The 16302-nt window shown below is 37.1% G+C and overlaps 1 protein-coding gene across 2 annotated transcripts; it reads right to left on the minus strand.

Moving 5' to 3' along the window:
- Positions 1-2208: 2208 nt before the first annotated feature.
- On the minus strand, positions 2209-10325 carry LOC148790607 (subtilisin-like serine-protease S). Of its 2 annotated transcripts, XM_088890869.1 has the most exons (11): positions 10172-10325; positions 9643-9737; positions 9367-9464; positions 9078-9230; positions 8816-8927; positions 7664-8198; positions 7490-7545; positions 7136-7360; positions 5997-6111; positions 5055-5259; positions 2209-3011 (listed from the first exon to the last, which is right to left on the minus strand). In XM_088890869.1, exons 1-11 carry the CDS (start codon positions 10247-10249, stop codon positions 2458-2460), a joined length of 2226 nt encoding a protein of 741 aa, XP_088746995.1. In that variant the 5' UTR covers positions 10250-10325; the 3' UTR covers positions 2209-2457. The 2 variants fall into 2 exon arrangements, with proteins under 2 accessions (XP_088746995.1, XP_088746996.1); XM_088890870.1 differs by lacking the exon at positions 9643-9737 and having other exon boundaries at positions 10172-10315.
- Between the last annotated feature and the right edge of the window lie 5977 nt (positions 10326-16302).

The raw sequence follows: 16302 nt of genomic DNA on the forward strand, positions 1-16302 counted from the left end.
ATCTAATAGTTAGACTGTTCATGGGCCGGACCAGGCCAGGCTCGGGCTGGGCTTTCACTCTGTATTAATAGATTTTTCTAAGGCTCGAGCTCAAGCCCGGTCCAACCATCGGGCCTACAACTTGGGCCCGAGCCCGGGCCTGGGTCTAAGCCCGAAATTTAGCCTGTATTGTTACTACTACTGAAGTGGCTGAATAGAGAGAGTGAGAGAGAAATTATAAAAAAAAAATAAAAAAATGTATATATTAAATTATAAATATATATATTTTAATAAATATTATATTATTTATATATTTTATATTATATATAAAATACATATAATGTATTTTATAAAATATATAATGTTGAATTGGGCTGGGCTGGGCCTTTTTGACAAATCCCGAGCCCGGCCTGAGGTCAGGCCCGCAGGCCTAATTACATGACCAAGCCCGACCAGGGTGTGGACCGAGTCGGGCTGGGCCATTGGGCTACCCGGCCCATGAACAGGTCTACTAATAGTCCATAGAGAGAAAATATATATATTTTTTTTAATGTTGAAATTATCCCTTTTAAACCGGTCCAGATCCGGTGTGTTTGGACTCAGAAGAGATTTTCTCTTCGTGTCCAGTAATATTTTGACACATCAAGGATTGCTGAGTTGTATTAAACCTGCAACTGACCGAAATAGTGAAACCTTCAATTAAATAAAAGTATTTTTTTTTTCTTTCAAAAGAAAAAAAAATAAAAATAGGTGAAAAACAGACACATTTGGCGAATTTTCTTCTCATCTTTCCAACTCCAAGCTTTTATCTTTCACCATGCGAGATCTGTCTGATACTGTTGTGCTTTTTCCTGTGACTTGTCCTACCTGCAATTAATCCAAATATAGAATGCATAGAAACCATACATATATTTATATTCTTCTGATTTTAGAAAAGTATTAATGGAGGTGATTTATATTATTTGTGGGCTTTGGAGTTTTTTATTCAACAGAGAAAGGTTCTTAAATTTGGTGATGGATTTGAGAGGGTCATATATCTCAACATCGCTCCTATGGATTGTTTGACCGGTGCAAACAATATTCATCTTGACTAAAGTACCATAAAAAGGGTTATGTTAGAGAAAGCAATTAAATGTAAAAGAAATGAGTCTTTTATGTACTAGCACAAATAGATGGAAGTGCAAATTCCATTTCAGAATTTGATTCAGGTATTGTTTTATTTTTTTTTTCATTTATTTTACTTTATTTCATTTAGTAGCTCACCGGGCATTTTTTATTATTTAATTTTTAAATCATTTTATATCAATGACACATTGTCCTGAACGATTGAAACTAGGGGTGAGCATGGGTTGGTTAAGTTCGGTTCCATGGCAGAACCTAGAACCTACCCTAAATTTTTGGAACTGGAACCTACCTTCGTGAAGGTTGGTTCCAGGGTCGGTTCTAGTGTCTACCTGTGAAATCTGTTCTTTCTTTACCATCTCTCTTCAAAAAAAAAAAAATGAAGCATATTATTTTAAAAATTTGACTTTCAATAAATATAATATATAATGTAAAACTTACTTTATGTTTATTGATAAAATTGAGTAATTTAATATGTAGATTATCATGATATATTAATATATTGTTCAAAACTTAAATATTAACTTTTATACACATTCAAATATTAAAATGAAAACAAATAATTAAATCACCTAATTTAATGGTCAAGTGAGAACATAGCTTTTATAACCATGGGTGCTTTAGTTTAAATCTTTACATCATCAAAAGTATTTTAGGGTTTATTTCAAGGCAATTTCTGTTCGAAGTCTGGTTCCACCAAAGCCAACCAAGGCCAGTTCATCAGGTCAGTTTGGGTAGGATAAACCCTTAGACCCTAGAACTGGCCTGGGTGGGGGCCGGTTCCAAGAATTTGGGACCAGACCCTACCCTGTAACAAATTGGAAAGGATCCATTCAAAGCCAGTTCCATTTGATTTCGGGTAAAACCTGCCCATTTACTCACCCCTAGTTGAAATGCTGAAATGCTAATACATTGAGCCGAAGGAGGAAACTGTTCAATTCCTCCGGGCCGGGTTTTAAAACACCAATTACACATGAGCAACCCTATTTTTAATCAATTTATTGATTGATGAAGATTGTCCATGACCTGACCATTGTTTTACCTTGAAATGGTTGTGAAGACAGAAAACCCAACCAGTTAGATCTGTAGAGCAAAGCGACGCAGTTGTTTTTGAATTTCAGAAGAAACTGAGGAGCGTGTCCCCATAGCTAGCTTCTAGCCATCTCAATGGAGAGGCAAAATGGTACAAGCACCACCCCAGATGAGATCCAAAAGACCTCTTATTACTAAACGAAACATATAGCACATGTGCTTTACTGGTACATAATATGAATTTGGAGATGGAATACGTACACTACACATAGCTTAAATTAAGTATTATGTACAAGCAGCTAGCCATAGGCTATATATAGGCAGCTAGACTGAGAGCACATGAAGTGCAATGGGACTCCTAACCCTATGGAGTCCGTTTAAGTTGCTCCATATCAACTCCCCAAACACAAAGCTGCCATTAGTATCCTTGTAGGGCTTGAATTCTACCATGAAAGACTTCTTCTCACCAACTTTGCTGAATCTGATCTTATTAGGACGGATCATAACGTTCACGCCCATTGGCTGCTTTACAGATGCAACATAAACAGTTGGGCCTTCACCGTAGTAAGTGACTGTTCGATTTACAGAGAGGCTTCCCGTCATGTTTGTTACACCAATTGAAGGATAATTGAGATTGTAGATTGGGATTGGTGGGGTTTTACAAGGAACAGCCTTCCCTGTCAACCCCAACCGCTCTCCAAGTGTGGCATTGTTACTGCAGATAAAATCGTAAGCATCGTTGGAATCAAAATCATAAACTAGCCCGGGATCAAGTGCTGCAATTGGATTAACGTGTCCAGATCCAAAGTCAAAAGGCGTTGACACAGATTCCTTTAGGCTGCTTAACATGGGTTTTTGAGTATTGTCAAGTACCGTAGCTGTATGCACCAATTAAAGCAATAGAAAACTTTGTTAAAAACGACCAAAACTAATTGCGTTAAAACAGCATACGGCAGTAATTGATATTAAAATATATATAAATTCTGCAAGAGCAAAATAAACATTCTAAATATTAAAAGAATACTAATACGCAGTTATAATAAAATAAATATTGGGAAAATGGAAACTGTTAATATATTTTATTATGATTATATTACTTAGTCTGAACCAAGGTTTTTAAAATCGATCCGGACAATGAATCGATCAGGGGTTCAGCTTTCGGGTTGAATGGTCCGTCCATTCGAACCGAACGATTGGTCCATTCTCACAAAAAATTAAAAATAAAAAATAAAAAAGATCAAAACCATTGAACAATGGTTCAACCATCCAGGTCAGCTGTTTGCTGACCAAATCAACCTTTTTTTGATAAAAATCTGGTTTTGGGGAAAAATGGAACCAATCACCCAACCGATTATCAGTTTTTCTGATCGGACCGTCTTATCCGATCCATTTTTGAAAACCATAATCTGAACAATCTCAAATAACAACATTTCATGTTTGGAAATGTAAAACGATATCTAAGCCGGCCCTGATGCAACAATATATGATACTGGTTACATGAATCTTATTCTCTACCATTGCATTTTGTTTTTTGAAATCATGATCTTTTAGTTTGTGGGAAGGGAAGAGAAAATTACTTTTTTTTTTTTATTATTGGGGCTGATGTTCCATTATTTTCTCATTTGTAACAAAACAATAAAATATTAAATTTTTGTGCTTGGTTTTCCTTTATCATTCTGTTCCATCTTATCATTTTCCATCCAACCAAAATCATTCTGTCCCATCCTATCCTTTTGGTCTGACTGTGGTAAATCACTACCTCATATATATAGAGAGAGAGATGTATTTTGTATATAATCAAACCATCTTGGTTTTATCACCCATTGGAGCTACCCTTAGGATACTTTAAATAAGTTGATTTCTAAACTTATCATGTTATCCCTCCTACTTTTCTCCATCCATCTCAACATTCATATTTCTACTACTCATGTTTTAGATGCTCTGTTTACAAGTTATATATCACTCTACTTATACAACATGTTCACCTTACAACCATTTGATATATATTTTTTTCCTTCTTCTAGCCTAGATGGTATATATTCTTGTCTTACAAATTATATTAATAATTTTCTTAACTAAGACTTGTTTAAATAAAATTGTTCCATTCCTAACTTTCTAACATTTACAAATTACAAATTCATTTTTTAAATCTTTGTATACTATGATTGCTATTCTATTTCTATTATTTACTTTTCCGATGTACCACATAGTATAAAGATATTTTTTTTTAAGCTTTTCTCCATTTTTCTTTGTAAACATATAATATCAACCCTTCCTTTCATTGTGTAAGTTAATTCTATACCATTATACCATATTTAAGATAGTAAATCAAATTCATATATTTTATTGGCCTCTTTACCCATAATCATCCAAAATGATGAACTCTTACATATTTCTCACAACAACTGAGCAATGTTGTGGCGCATCACTTTTGAGGAATGTTGTGGCTTACTCTTGCTCAATTTTGCACTCGAATTGGAGCATAATGCATATGTTACTTATAAGGAAGAGTTTACTATGCACATGAAAAGATGACCCATATCCACATTCAAAAGAGTTTGGCAAAAGTTTTGATGTCAACTGTGCCGACCTAACATATACAACAACTCCCTTTAACCGGGTAAGATAATCTCCACTCCCTCTCCTTGGTTCTTTAGAATTCAAATAACTATCAATACCTAATTACTTTTTAATCCATTGACACATGAAATTTTAAATTTTAAGGACTGTAAGTTTGTAACCAACTTCTGAAAATTTCCATATTTTACTCCAAATTAGTTATATATAATAAACCCCAACAGAAGAATTGAGACATTCTCAAAATTATGCTGCCAGTGTAGTATGAGGCTTAAATGAATTTAAGTTTAATTAATTGGGATTTAAAATCTTTTGATATATGAGAAAAGGGGTTTAATTATTACCTGTTGTCATGATTGCAGATTGTATGGCAGCTGGACTCCAAGAAGGGTGGACAGATTTGATGATAGCAGCAATAGCTGAGACATGTGGGCAGGCCATGGAGGTCCCTGAGATTATATTGTAGTCAACAGGTCGCCCAGCTGTTTCAGCAGTTGCCACAGGAGACCAAGCTGCCAATATATTTACTCCTGGTGCTGTAATATCTGGCTGCAACATTACAAAATATTTTGCAGATATATTTTGATTCTAAGAGAACAAATTCAATTAAAATTACAAAATAATTAATAAAGTGACATTAATTGTAGTGTTTAGATAACTAACGATCAGCATTTTTCCAATTGATCAATAGCATCAATGTGATTATTGTTCTTTGCAGATACTTTTTTCGTGGAAATGATTTCCGAAGATAAACCCTCCTTTGTTTCTGAAAGTGGATACTTGTCTCAAAACGAAGGGAGGCAAAATAGCCACTGCATTACGAATAAACAAAAAACCCTCTCTGATGAATTTGCATTTTTTCTTTCGTTGGCTATACAACCTATGAAGTAGTTATTATAAACAAGGCCTAGGGGTGCAACTTGGGCTTAGTTGTGTCTGGTTGAGATGAACCAGGGCCCAACCCGAGGTAAGGGTCAACCCTAACCCTACCCTCAACCTGAGAGTGAGACCAATCCAACCATATGTAACCCTAACCTAACACAAGTAACCTCGTTTTTCTTCCCATGCCCAGCCCGCCTGAGCCCATACAGAATGCAGATGGACCTCGGCAGCCCTAAAACCCTATCAAGGTTGACTCCACCCTAACTCACTTACGCTGGGTTAATGTGGGTTTTACTGCTTAAACCGATGCAGCAGTTACATCCCTGTTTACGGTATGAGGTGCAAATTACAGCGTTAATGCACTTTTAACAAAAAATGTGCCATTGACTTGAAAGCAAACTTACTTTAATTATGCTAGGCGCTATTTTATTTGGTCCCTTCGAAGAAAACGAAGCTACCACTGGTGCTGGCCTTGTTTTCAGAACTGTTACTGTACGAGAGATTTTCGCAATTGGTTTCCTGTAACCAAAATAAAGATGCATTAAGTTGGGATGCGTGCATGACTAGCTTCATGGTAGGATGCCACCCAGCTGGTCGTAGCATAGGTGGTCGGATCTCCTATATATCCATGACCACCCATAAGACACTATAACTGCACATCGGGAACATTTTTCATACTTGTTTGTTGTTGCCACTCATGGGGAGACTGATGTGTGGCTATAATATCCCGTGGCTAGGTGTGGATAAGGTTATTGTGTATAGGAGATCTGAACTGGCAGCAGATACTTGCCACTTGGATCAATTGCTGCTGTCAGGGTGGTTGGGGGATGAGGGGTTATGGGTTTGGGGGCAGGCTATTTCTTTTTTTAGATTCAATTAAAAGAAAAAGGATTAATTAATTAAAATATGTCCTCTGATTTTCAAAATTACGATTAAGGAAATAATTAAAAGACAAAATACCTTTACTGGAATTCACATCTGTGCCCCTCAGCATATTCCAATTGTGTATTGAGAACATCTCTCACTGACAATTTGGGGAGATGTTTTTAATGCACGCTGAGATGTTCATGTGGAAGGTGTGTGGGGCAAGATCCGATTTCCCTTCACTGTACTTGAATTTTCAAAATATGCACTTAAAGCACAGCTCCAACTTTGTCCCATACTCTGTTGAAAATTAAGATTTATAAATACCATTTATAAGGTTTTACATTATATATATTTACTTTTGCACTCTTCCCAAATAGAGTTTAACGCTTAGTTTAAAAAGAATACAAATATAAATACATATAAAATAATACAAAAATTAAGATTTTGCAGTACTCTACATATTTGTATTTGTATTCTTTTCAAACAGAGCTTTAAACTCAATTTAGAAGAAGTATAAATACAAATACATACAAATTACAAAATATAAATATATACAAAATACAACGTTTTACACCCTACAGATTTGCATTTGTACTCCTTCCAAACTGAGACTTAAAATCACTCAGAATTCATCCAAATTAAATTCTGTGAAAGCGTAGGTGAGATGGCTACTTACTTATCCGTAGACAGATATGATTGAAACAGTTGTGATTGTTCAAGACTAATTTGAGTGCCTGGGATTTCGAACTGTCTGAGTATTTCCTTGGGAAATGATTTGACGAGTATCATCCCGACACCGCCACCCCGTTTTATGCTTTCCACTGTCGTGGAATCCATATCGTAGCACACCACGATCTTTCCTTTAATCAACGTGTGGTTAAGACTCTCCTTCTCACAAAAGCTGCATAAAAAACAAACAGAAACCGGTGGATGCATGGTTTCACCATTGAATTAATTTCAAGTTTTCTGAAAGCGATAACACCAATTCTATGTATATATATATGCATCGATATCCGTAACCAATATTTACCTCGCATTTATCACACCATAAAACCCATCCATCTTCAATGGGTTTAACGAGTAACCCTGAAATTGATCAAAGGAATGTAGTAAGATATTTTCGATCCTTAATTAGGAGCCGACTGAGACGGGGATATTGAAGTTAATTAGCTAGAGATATGGCCTCAGACGATATAATCTATACCTTTAACATCTTTGAATTTCCAAGATACACGTTAGAGCTGAAATCTCTATCAATGGAGCTCGCTGCAACAGTGAGGATCCATGGGGCCACATTGGCAACAGTTCCAGGTAAATAGTTGTTTCCAGCTGACGCTGAAACAAGAATCCCTTTCCTGAATGCATGGAAACCTCCGATAGAGACCGGATCTTCGAAGTAGGTGGAAGCTGGAAAGCTAAGTGAGAGAGAGATGATGTCGACGCCATCATTAATGGCATCATCTATTGCCAAAAGAACGTCTGCTGCGTCAGCACTATTGAACCAGAGTGCTTTGTATATGGCCAGCCTAGCGCTGGGGGCACCTCCCCTGGCAACGCCTGAGGCTATCTTCCCATACAAGCTAACATTTCGCACCACCGATCCAGAAGCTGTAGAGGCAGTGTGGGTGCCATGCCCATCGGCATCACGAGCTGACCGATAGAAAGGTTGGTCGAAAGATTCAAGAGGTCCGTTTTGTGCTTCAAATCCTTTCGAATAGTACCGGGCACCTATTATTTTCCTGCATATTACAAAACCGACCAAACCTTCATTTCGTTACAATCCAGAACTCAAATGAAAGCTTGGGCCTTTGGATGCCATTCTTGTTGAAAGGTGGAAGAGCTGAGGGAAGATCAGTATAAATATAACCTCTAAGCCTTTCTAGTAGCAAGATGAATTGAGAGAGCACTGAGAAGGCTATGGGTGCAAATATCTGATCCTATTTTGTCAGATTTGAATATCCCTTTCCGAATTTTAGATCCGATCAGATAATAGGATTTGATCAAAACTTGGATCAAATTCAAATAACTCCTGTTATATATATATATATATATATATATATATATATGTATATATAATGAAAATAGTTGAAAGAATACTTGTATTTTCTATTTTTATATAAACTGATATATTTTCTTTTCCTTTTAATAATTTATTAAATTCTTTAAAAATTAAATTGGATTGGATCAGATTACATCCTTAACAGGTTCAGATTTGAGTCAATATTTATAAGATCCAATTGGATCTTCGGATCAAATCGAATCTACAGTTTATAGTATTATATCAGATTTAGATATACCCTGATTCTAATATCATCCAATGCATTTGCATCCCTACATTAGGCCCATTTGGATGTACCTGTTGCAATTGGACTCTGTAAAATTTTCACCAGTAACACACTCTCCCTTGAATCTCTTGGGTACAGGTCCTAATCCTTTGTCACTGAAGCTCTTCGATTCAGGCCAAATTCCTGCCAAGCAATGGAAAAAGAAAATGAGCAGTTTCCCACTGTTTACTGAAAACCAATGATATCATTTTAGATGATAACGATGATGCAACTACTAATATTGGTTTAGATAATTAAGGGATACAAATATAAACAAACAAATTTAACCCTTACCAGTGTCGACGACACCTATTATTATATCAGATTTGGTGTCAATAGGCAATCGGTTATACTGATAAATAGAATCAATTCCTAAAAATTCCCATGAATGTGTGGTTTGGGCTCGAGCTGTGCTACTTTCGAAGACAGAAATAACTGATTCATCCTCTGCAATATCATCAATTAGTGAAGACTTGTAAGTGGAGAAAAGGTATTTTACAGATTCATTTTCAGTCTCTACTTGTGTACGTAATTATATATGCATTGAACATCTAGATAACATCAATCAAGCCACAAAGTGTACCAGAAAGTTGCTGTGCTTGTTCTGCGGTAAGCATGGCAGAGAAACCTTTGAAGCTCTTAGTGTAATGGTGAACTGCTGCCCGTTGTGCCTCATCAATACTTGAGAAAAAAAAAAAAAAAAAAAAAAGATGGGAATATGTTAATGGACCTTCTAATATATTAGAAGTAGTTGCTCAATATCTTCTTAACTCTGCTTGTTTTCTTTTCTATGAGAAGGGCCGGGGTTGAAAATTTGAAACCCATTTCACAAGATAAGTGGGAATTCACGCAAGGCTACCTGCAGCCGATAACTGAAGCGAGCAAGTCATGGTTGGCCCTGATCACAGAGTCCGAGTCCGGGTGTGAATGATCACCCATGTAAACTATATAGTGCTGCAGTCATTATAAACACACTAGTGTAAAAATAATATAAGGTTTCGATTAAATTGAGCGATGACTCTAAGTGTCAGTTTAGTGGGATCTCTGGAATCAGAACCGGAATGGAGCATTCCGATTCCAACTGTTTGATTGGGTAGAATGGGAATGGAGCATTTCAATTCCAATTCTAAGGGTCATTTCCTTTCCCTTTCTTGGAAATGAATTTTATTCCACTTGATTCTAATTCTTATTCTCATTCCTCTCTGAACCAAATAGATTATGGGAATAGATTATTCCCATTTTGATTCCGAGAAATTTCAATTCTGATTCAGATTCTAACTTTAAACCACACCACACGGACCCTAATTAATTACTGAAAATGAAATCTTTGAAAAATTACATTCATCTCTCTCATTCTCTCTCATCTTGTAGCAAGCTATCAGCCTTACCTTGAAGGTGGTGGTGCTGGATCCATGTGTCAGAAAAAACCCAACGAACGTAAGAAGGATAACTATGGCAACTCTCATTATTTCAATTGAAGGGGTAGAATCATCAAACAAGAGAAAGAAAGGGAAGCTAATACTAGTAGAAGTGCTGATCCTTGGTATTGATCATGAAGTTCATGGTAGTCCTATTTTATAACCTCGTGATTTGAAACTTTCACACTTTGACAACCCATTTCCACAAGCGTTTGTCGTATCCACATTCATATATAATTCCATTTGGTGGCGATAGACAATTTCTTAAGCATGTGTGTGTGTGTATTTAGAACTTAATTTTCTTTTTTCTTTTCTGATGTCATTGTATATGCACCCATTTCCAAGTCAAGTCGTTACAGCGCATTGGTTTGTCAGAGTTTCATTTTATAGATTTCATTTATTTATTTTTTAAATTGTCACATCAGCAAAATAAACAAAAACACATTCTTGAACTGTTTTTGTTTTTAAAAACCGAAAACATACTTTTGTAGTATAGATAATAAGCTGAAAACATGCTCCAAAAAATCGGAAATTTACAAACACGTTGTTGGTTTTGAAAAGAAAACACACTTACACACACACGTTTTTGGTTTTCAAACAAGACGGTTTTCATTTGTTTTCAGACAAATAAAATAAGGGCATGGTGTGGACGTGGAGCAGGTATATTTGGTGAAATGGTAAAAGTCTTCTACCAGAAAATTTAAAGAATCTCTTGTCCTAATCTTGATTAATTCTTCTTAATATGATAATGCTTATATTTTTTGCTTGTCTTATTAACACTGTCGATCTAGAAGGAACGGACAATGTTCATGCTCAAAGACTAATTCTCTGAAGCCAATAAATAACTTAACCAAAAAAGGAGAAAAAATGAAAATGCCCTACTCCTCCAATTTAGGGGGGTTTTAAAAGTATTTTGCAGGTCATGTTTGATGGATTCACCAGATGAAAACAAATGTGAAAGGGGAAGTCAAAAGCATCTTCCATAAACCATCTATAAAGCATCATCCGGACTTGTGAAACAATAAATGTTTTTGATGCAAGGAAGGAAAATGCGAACGATAGATTCAGTTGCAAATAATGGAGCCCAATATATTTATTCTCTACTTTGGCTTTACCACCTCACATGAAGCTTGAACTGTGGACAAGTATAGGCCCATCCATATTAAACACTAGACCATCTGGTCAAACAGGCTCTGATGCCATTAGTAGGGAGAGAGTCGTTAATTGCCGAAACGCATTTGGAATGCCTATTAACGGATCTGAAACTGGAACCGTTTTAGTCACCGGTTTCTAACGGATCAGTGGCTTGACCATCCCATCCAAATGGACGATTCGTTGTAAATTAAAATAAAAATGGTTAAAACCACTATACGGGTCAAAAGGGCAGATGGTTCAACCATCCAGATCCATTGGTTGTTGACCAAGTTAATAATTTTTGGCAAAGGAGTGATTTAGGGGTGAAACACAATCGGTTGCCAAAACAGTTTCTGGGCAGAACAGTCCAACCGTTCGGATCAAGTGTGGTTCAAAAACCATGATGTTAGTCCCATATGTTGACTCATATCATTATTCTACCTACTAATTATAATACCAAAAAAAAAAAAAAAAAAAAAAGTGAATTCAACTAATTCAGCAGGCGGCTGGTTAGCAAATCATAAGATTGTAGTTAATACAAGATAAGATACTTTGATGTATGATGTCATGAGTTGTAACATTCGGTTCCTTTGAAGAAAATCATATAAAAAGACGATGACTATTCAGATATTTGCCATTGGATTGGGTTTTCCAGTCATTCGTGTTGTTCAAGATATTAGAAATTTAGAATCCGTTTGGTTTACAGTCAGAATAAAAAACAGAATGGTCCATTCGTTAGGTGGGATGAATAGACCATGTTCTGTAATCATTTTGCAGTTTCATAAACTTTCTTTGAACTTGAAGATGACCTTCCATCGGATGATGATTGTCTTCCTTTTGCATAATCAAAGCCGGTGTCTATACTGAATTATTACTTTGATGTGTCTTAAGGATTTTTTTTTTTTAATCTTTGTTTGCATCCCGTCTGGGATTTTAGATGCTATGCTTCTTCAAGCTGGGCCTGGACATTCCAGACTTGGGCCTAGGTTTTGTGTTCATGTCCAGCCCAAGGGCCAGGTCTGACTCTGACCCATGTTTATCTTTACATTATTTATACCTCTTAATGTTACTTATATATCCTTACATATAGTATAAAATATTATATGCATTTAATATTTTATGACATTGAATCCAAATGCACGGATTCAGGCCTGGAACCCAGACCGGGCAGACCGGGCCCATCCTGGCCCTCACACAAGTAGTGGTGAATTTGAGATTAGAGTAGAGGCTGTAACTGTAACTTGTACACTAGAAAGGTTTTCCATAGAGACTATTTGGATCTTGCCATAATAAGATAACTAACAATTGGACAACATAGACTAACAGGTTTCTTAGCGTTTTTCAACAAGTAAGCTGACACTTTATTCTTGACAATATATGGTGGTAAAGATAAGGTAAAACTTACATCAATCATGGATATATAGCTTAAATACTTGTATCCATATTGAAAGCACACTAACACCAATAGGACTTCTAACACTGTGAACTCCATTGATCCATATTAAGGCTCCAAATACAAAGCTTCCATCAGTGTGCTAATATGGCATAAAATCCAGCGTGAAAGACTTGCTTTCACCAACATAACCAAAGGTGAGTGCTTGAGGTCTAACAACAACTCCCACACCTCTTGGCTTCTGTATATGGGCAAAATAAACTGTTGGACCATAGTAAGTCACTGTTCGAGTAATTGAGACGCTTCCATTTATATTTGCTACACCAATCGATGGACTAGTTGAGATTGTAGGAGGGAATCGATGGTACTTTGCAAGTGATATTCTTCCCTGTGAGCACCATGAGTTGTTTAGTTGTTGCACCATTACTGCAGAGAAAGTGGATGAGATCATCAACATCAAACTCAAAAACTAGTCCAGGATTGAGTGCTCCAATTGGGTTTATATGCCCGGCTCCAAATCCAAAAGGTGTTGACTGAGAATCATCTAGGCTTTTATAAATAAACTGTTATAAAAAGAGAATTGAGTGATTGCATTCTACATTCATGCAATTAAACCATGATTATAAGAGATGTAATTAAAAAGAACCTTCAACTCAAATAAGAACAACCTCTCCTATATCTTAATCTTAATCTTAATCTCATCCTAACCACCAAAGTTAATCCTAATCCTAGTCTATTAGATTGAGATACACTGAAATGGTGTATTTCGTGGACCTTATTATAACAGTCATCCCTAACATAACATGCCCTCTCAAACTAATATCTTCATTGGTTAGTTAATGGATACCTTCTAATAGGCCCACTCGATGTGATCCATATGCATCTTCCAAGAGCGAATCCATCTCACTAGTAACTTTTGTCATTGATGGATTTCTGGTTCTTCAAGAAGAAAAAGGGTCATTGGCAAAATAAAAATAACGCTTTATGGGTCTGACACATCATACAACTGGAGGTTCCTATAGTTCTGTTTGGGATAGACTTAGAAGGGCTTTCGGCCCTAGAAAAGAGTGGGCCGCTAGGCCCAATGGATTCTAACACAGAACACGGATTCATTACTCATTAGGAGGGGAGGAGGAAAACGAGCGTGTGTTGGGCAGAGGATGCCATGAGATATGCAAATGAGTAAAAAATTGGGTCTGTTTTGTGTAGGTAGGGAAAACCGAAGAGAGGCAAAAGAGATTTTCAAAAAGTTGGAACTTGGAAGACGGAAGGCGGAGGAAATCAAAGGAATCTTGTCTTGGTATGTAATGGGGATGAGATAGTTGAGGGAGATGTGGAGTGAGTGTTACAGTTGTGGGGTCTTCTAGGGAGTAGGAAACTAAGGAAACTCATAGATTTTTACGTGGATAAGATGGTTCAAAATTCAAAGGGAAGCAGAGGTTCAAAGAGAATTCATGGGAGAGGTAGAGGAAGCCGAGGAAGGCATCATTTGGTTTGAATAGTTTGCCATGTCTAGTCCAGTGGTCTGAGTAGGAAGGATGGAACCGTGGAAGGATGGGTTTGAGTCGAATTGGTTAAAATCAGATTTGCTCGCCTCACAGTACATCACACCCATGTATTGGGAGCATCTACTCATGAATGGCAAAATCAAGTACTGAAAATGTTCTCACAGTACATCACACCCATGTATTGGGAACATCTACTCATGAATGGCAAAATCAAGTACTGAAAATGTTCTCAATGCACGACTGATAGCACCGTGAGGTTAGTGTGAGGTGCGCTCTGTGAGCAGCAAATCCAGACACAAAGAGATGATTTGATTGGCTGATCCGGGCTCAATCCAAGTATGTCAAGGTCTGGGCTTGGACCTTAGGCCCAATATGGTTGGGCCTAGGTTGACGTTAAACCCAGCCCAGACCGCCCATAATGCAGCCCTAATCCTAGACACCAAAGCTAATCCTCATCTAGATGGTGATGAGATACACTGATGTGCTCTTACTGATCATACTACACCTTTTCAGAACCCTCTTATTTATTTTTTAGTAACAATCAGAATCCTTCTTTATAACTGAGGTTGTTTAGGAGGAAGGAGGGCATACATTTTATTTGAATTGGAAGTTGGAAGTATATAGCTAGAAATGGGCATCATTATTATTGATCAGTCACATTCCAAAGGTTTGGTAATTGAGACAAAAGGGTAATATAGTATAAATTGGGTGATATATATATATATATATATATAGAGAGAGAGAGAGAGAGATTAGATGAATGAATCTTCCTCAAAATGAAAGAAGGCTAGCCTGTTGTCATGATTGCAGATTTTATTATGGATGGGCTCCATGCATGTGGGGTTGAGGGATTTAATAAGTAATAGCTGCAACAGCTGAAACATGAGGACAGGACATGGAGGTGCCAGAGATGATCTCGTAGTACTAGTAGTTAACTGATTGCCCACCGGGGATTTGGACTGCTACAGGAGACCATGCGGCCAATATATTCACTTCCGGCGCTGTAATACCAGGCTGCCAATAACAACTTTGGTTTTTAATTATCAGTATAGGAGCACGTAAAGTATTTTCTATTCAACTAATTAAAAGAAACAGAATCAGAGAGAGAGATCAGAGATGACGTAAAGTAGGCTTGGGCCAGACCAATTAGGCTTGACCATATTCAGGTGTAAAGATAGAAATAGTACAGTAGTGACGAACACAGCAACAACGTAACTGGTGCAGGTCTTGTGTTATGAACCATGTCACTGTGGGCGAGATTTTTGCAGTTGGGTTTCTTTTAATACAGCAAATACATGCCATGGTGATGTATTTGCTTCAGCTACGCGCGGGAGAAGTTACTCAATTAGCATCGCATGGATGAAAAACTGGGCTTGTATTTGCCATGCCAGCACCGCCCCCTTGTCCTATAAAGAAGCTTTTGTCCACTCCAATCTCTTCTACTAATTGTCTCAACGTTGCAAATCACTATCTTTCCTTTGATGAGCGTGTTATTCTTGGAATAGCTGATAAAAAAAAATTATGTATGTATTCAACATTAATCAATTAGAAGAATTAAATAAAATTGAGACTACAAGTAAAATGAATCAAATGGTTGCATGTAATGATCGATCTTCCAATTACCATCCCACCTTGCATTCTTTGCTGGAACACCAGACCAGGAGCAGCTGCAGCATTCCCAGCTATTACGTGTACGCCATGAAATCCGTACGTCCATCTTCAGTGGGTTCAACGAGTAACCCTACCAATTAAATGGACCAAGATAAGTTTTCATAAATTACAGATGCGCAAAATCAGTGGGTGACACTAGCTAGCTATAGTGAAAATCTGTTCATGAGAGGTGGATGTTTCTAATTCAATTACTTTGGTGATTTCTGATGAATTCCCGAGAGTGGCCACTTTACTGAATTCTCGACCCACAGTGCTGGCAGCAACTACTGTGAGAATCCAAGGAGCTACATTCGATGCTGTTCCAGGAAAGTAGCTGTTTCCGGCAGATGCAGACGTACACCAGAATCCCTTTCCTGAATGCTTGGAAAGACTCAATTGCAATCGCATCGTCCAAG

Source organism: Nelumbo nucifera, chromosome 6 (assembly GCF_055504915.1).
Source record: "Nelumbo nucifera cultivar China Antique chromosome 6, China Antique-T2T, whole genome shotgun sequence".
Classification (NCBI taxonomy): Eukaryota; Viridiplantae; Streptophyta; class Magnoliopsida; order Proteales; family Nelumbonaceae; genus Nelumbo; species Nelumbo nucifera.

Coding starts and splice junctions, on each gene's coding strand:
- LOC148790607 (XM_088890869.1), bottom strand. CDS start 10,249: ATGAGAGTTGCCATAGTTATCCTTCTTACGTTCGTTGGGTTTTTTCTG. Junction 9,231..9,366: donor ACAAGCACAGCAACTTTCTG/GTACACTTTGTG, acceptor ATGATATTGCAG/AGGATGAATCAGTTATTTCT. Junction 7,546..7,663: donor GAAATTCAAAGATGTTAAAG/GTATAGATTATA, acceptor GATCAATTTCAG/GGTTACTCGTTAAACCCATT.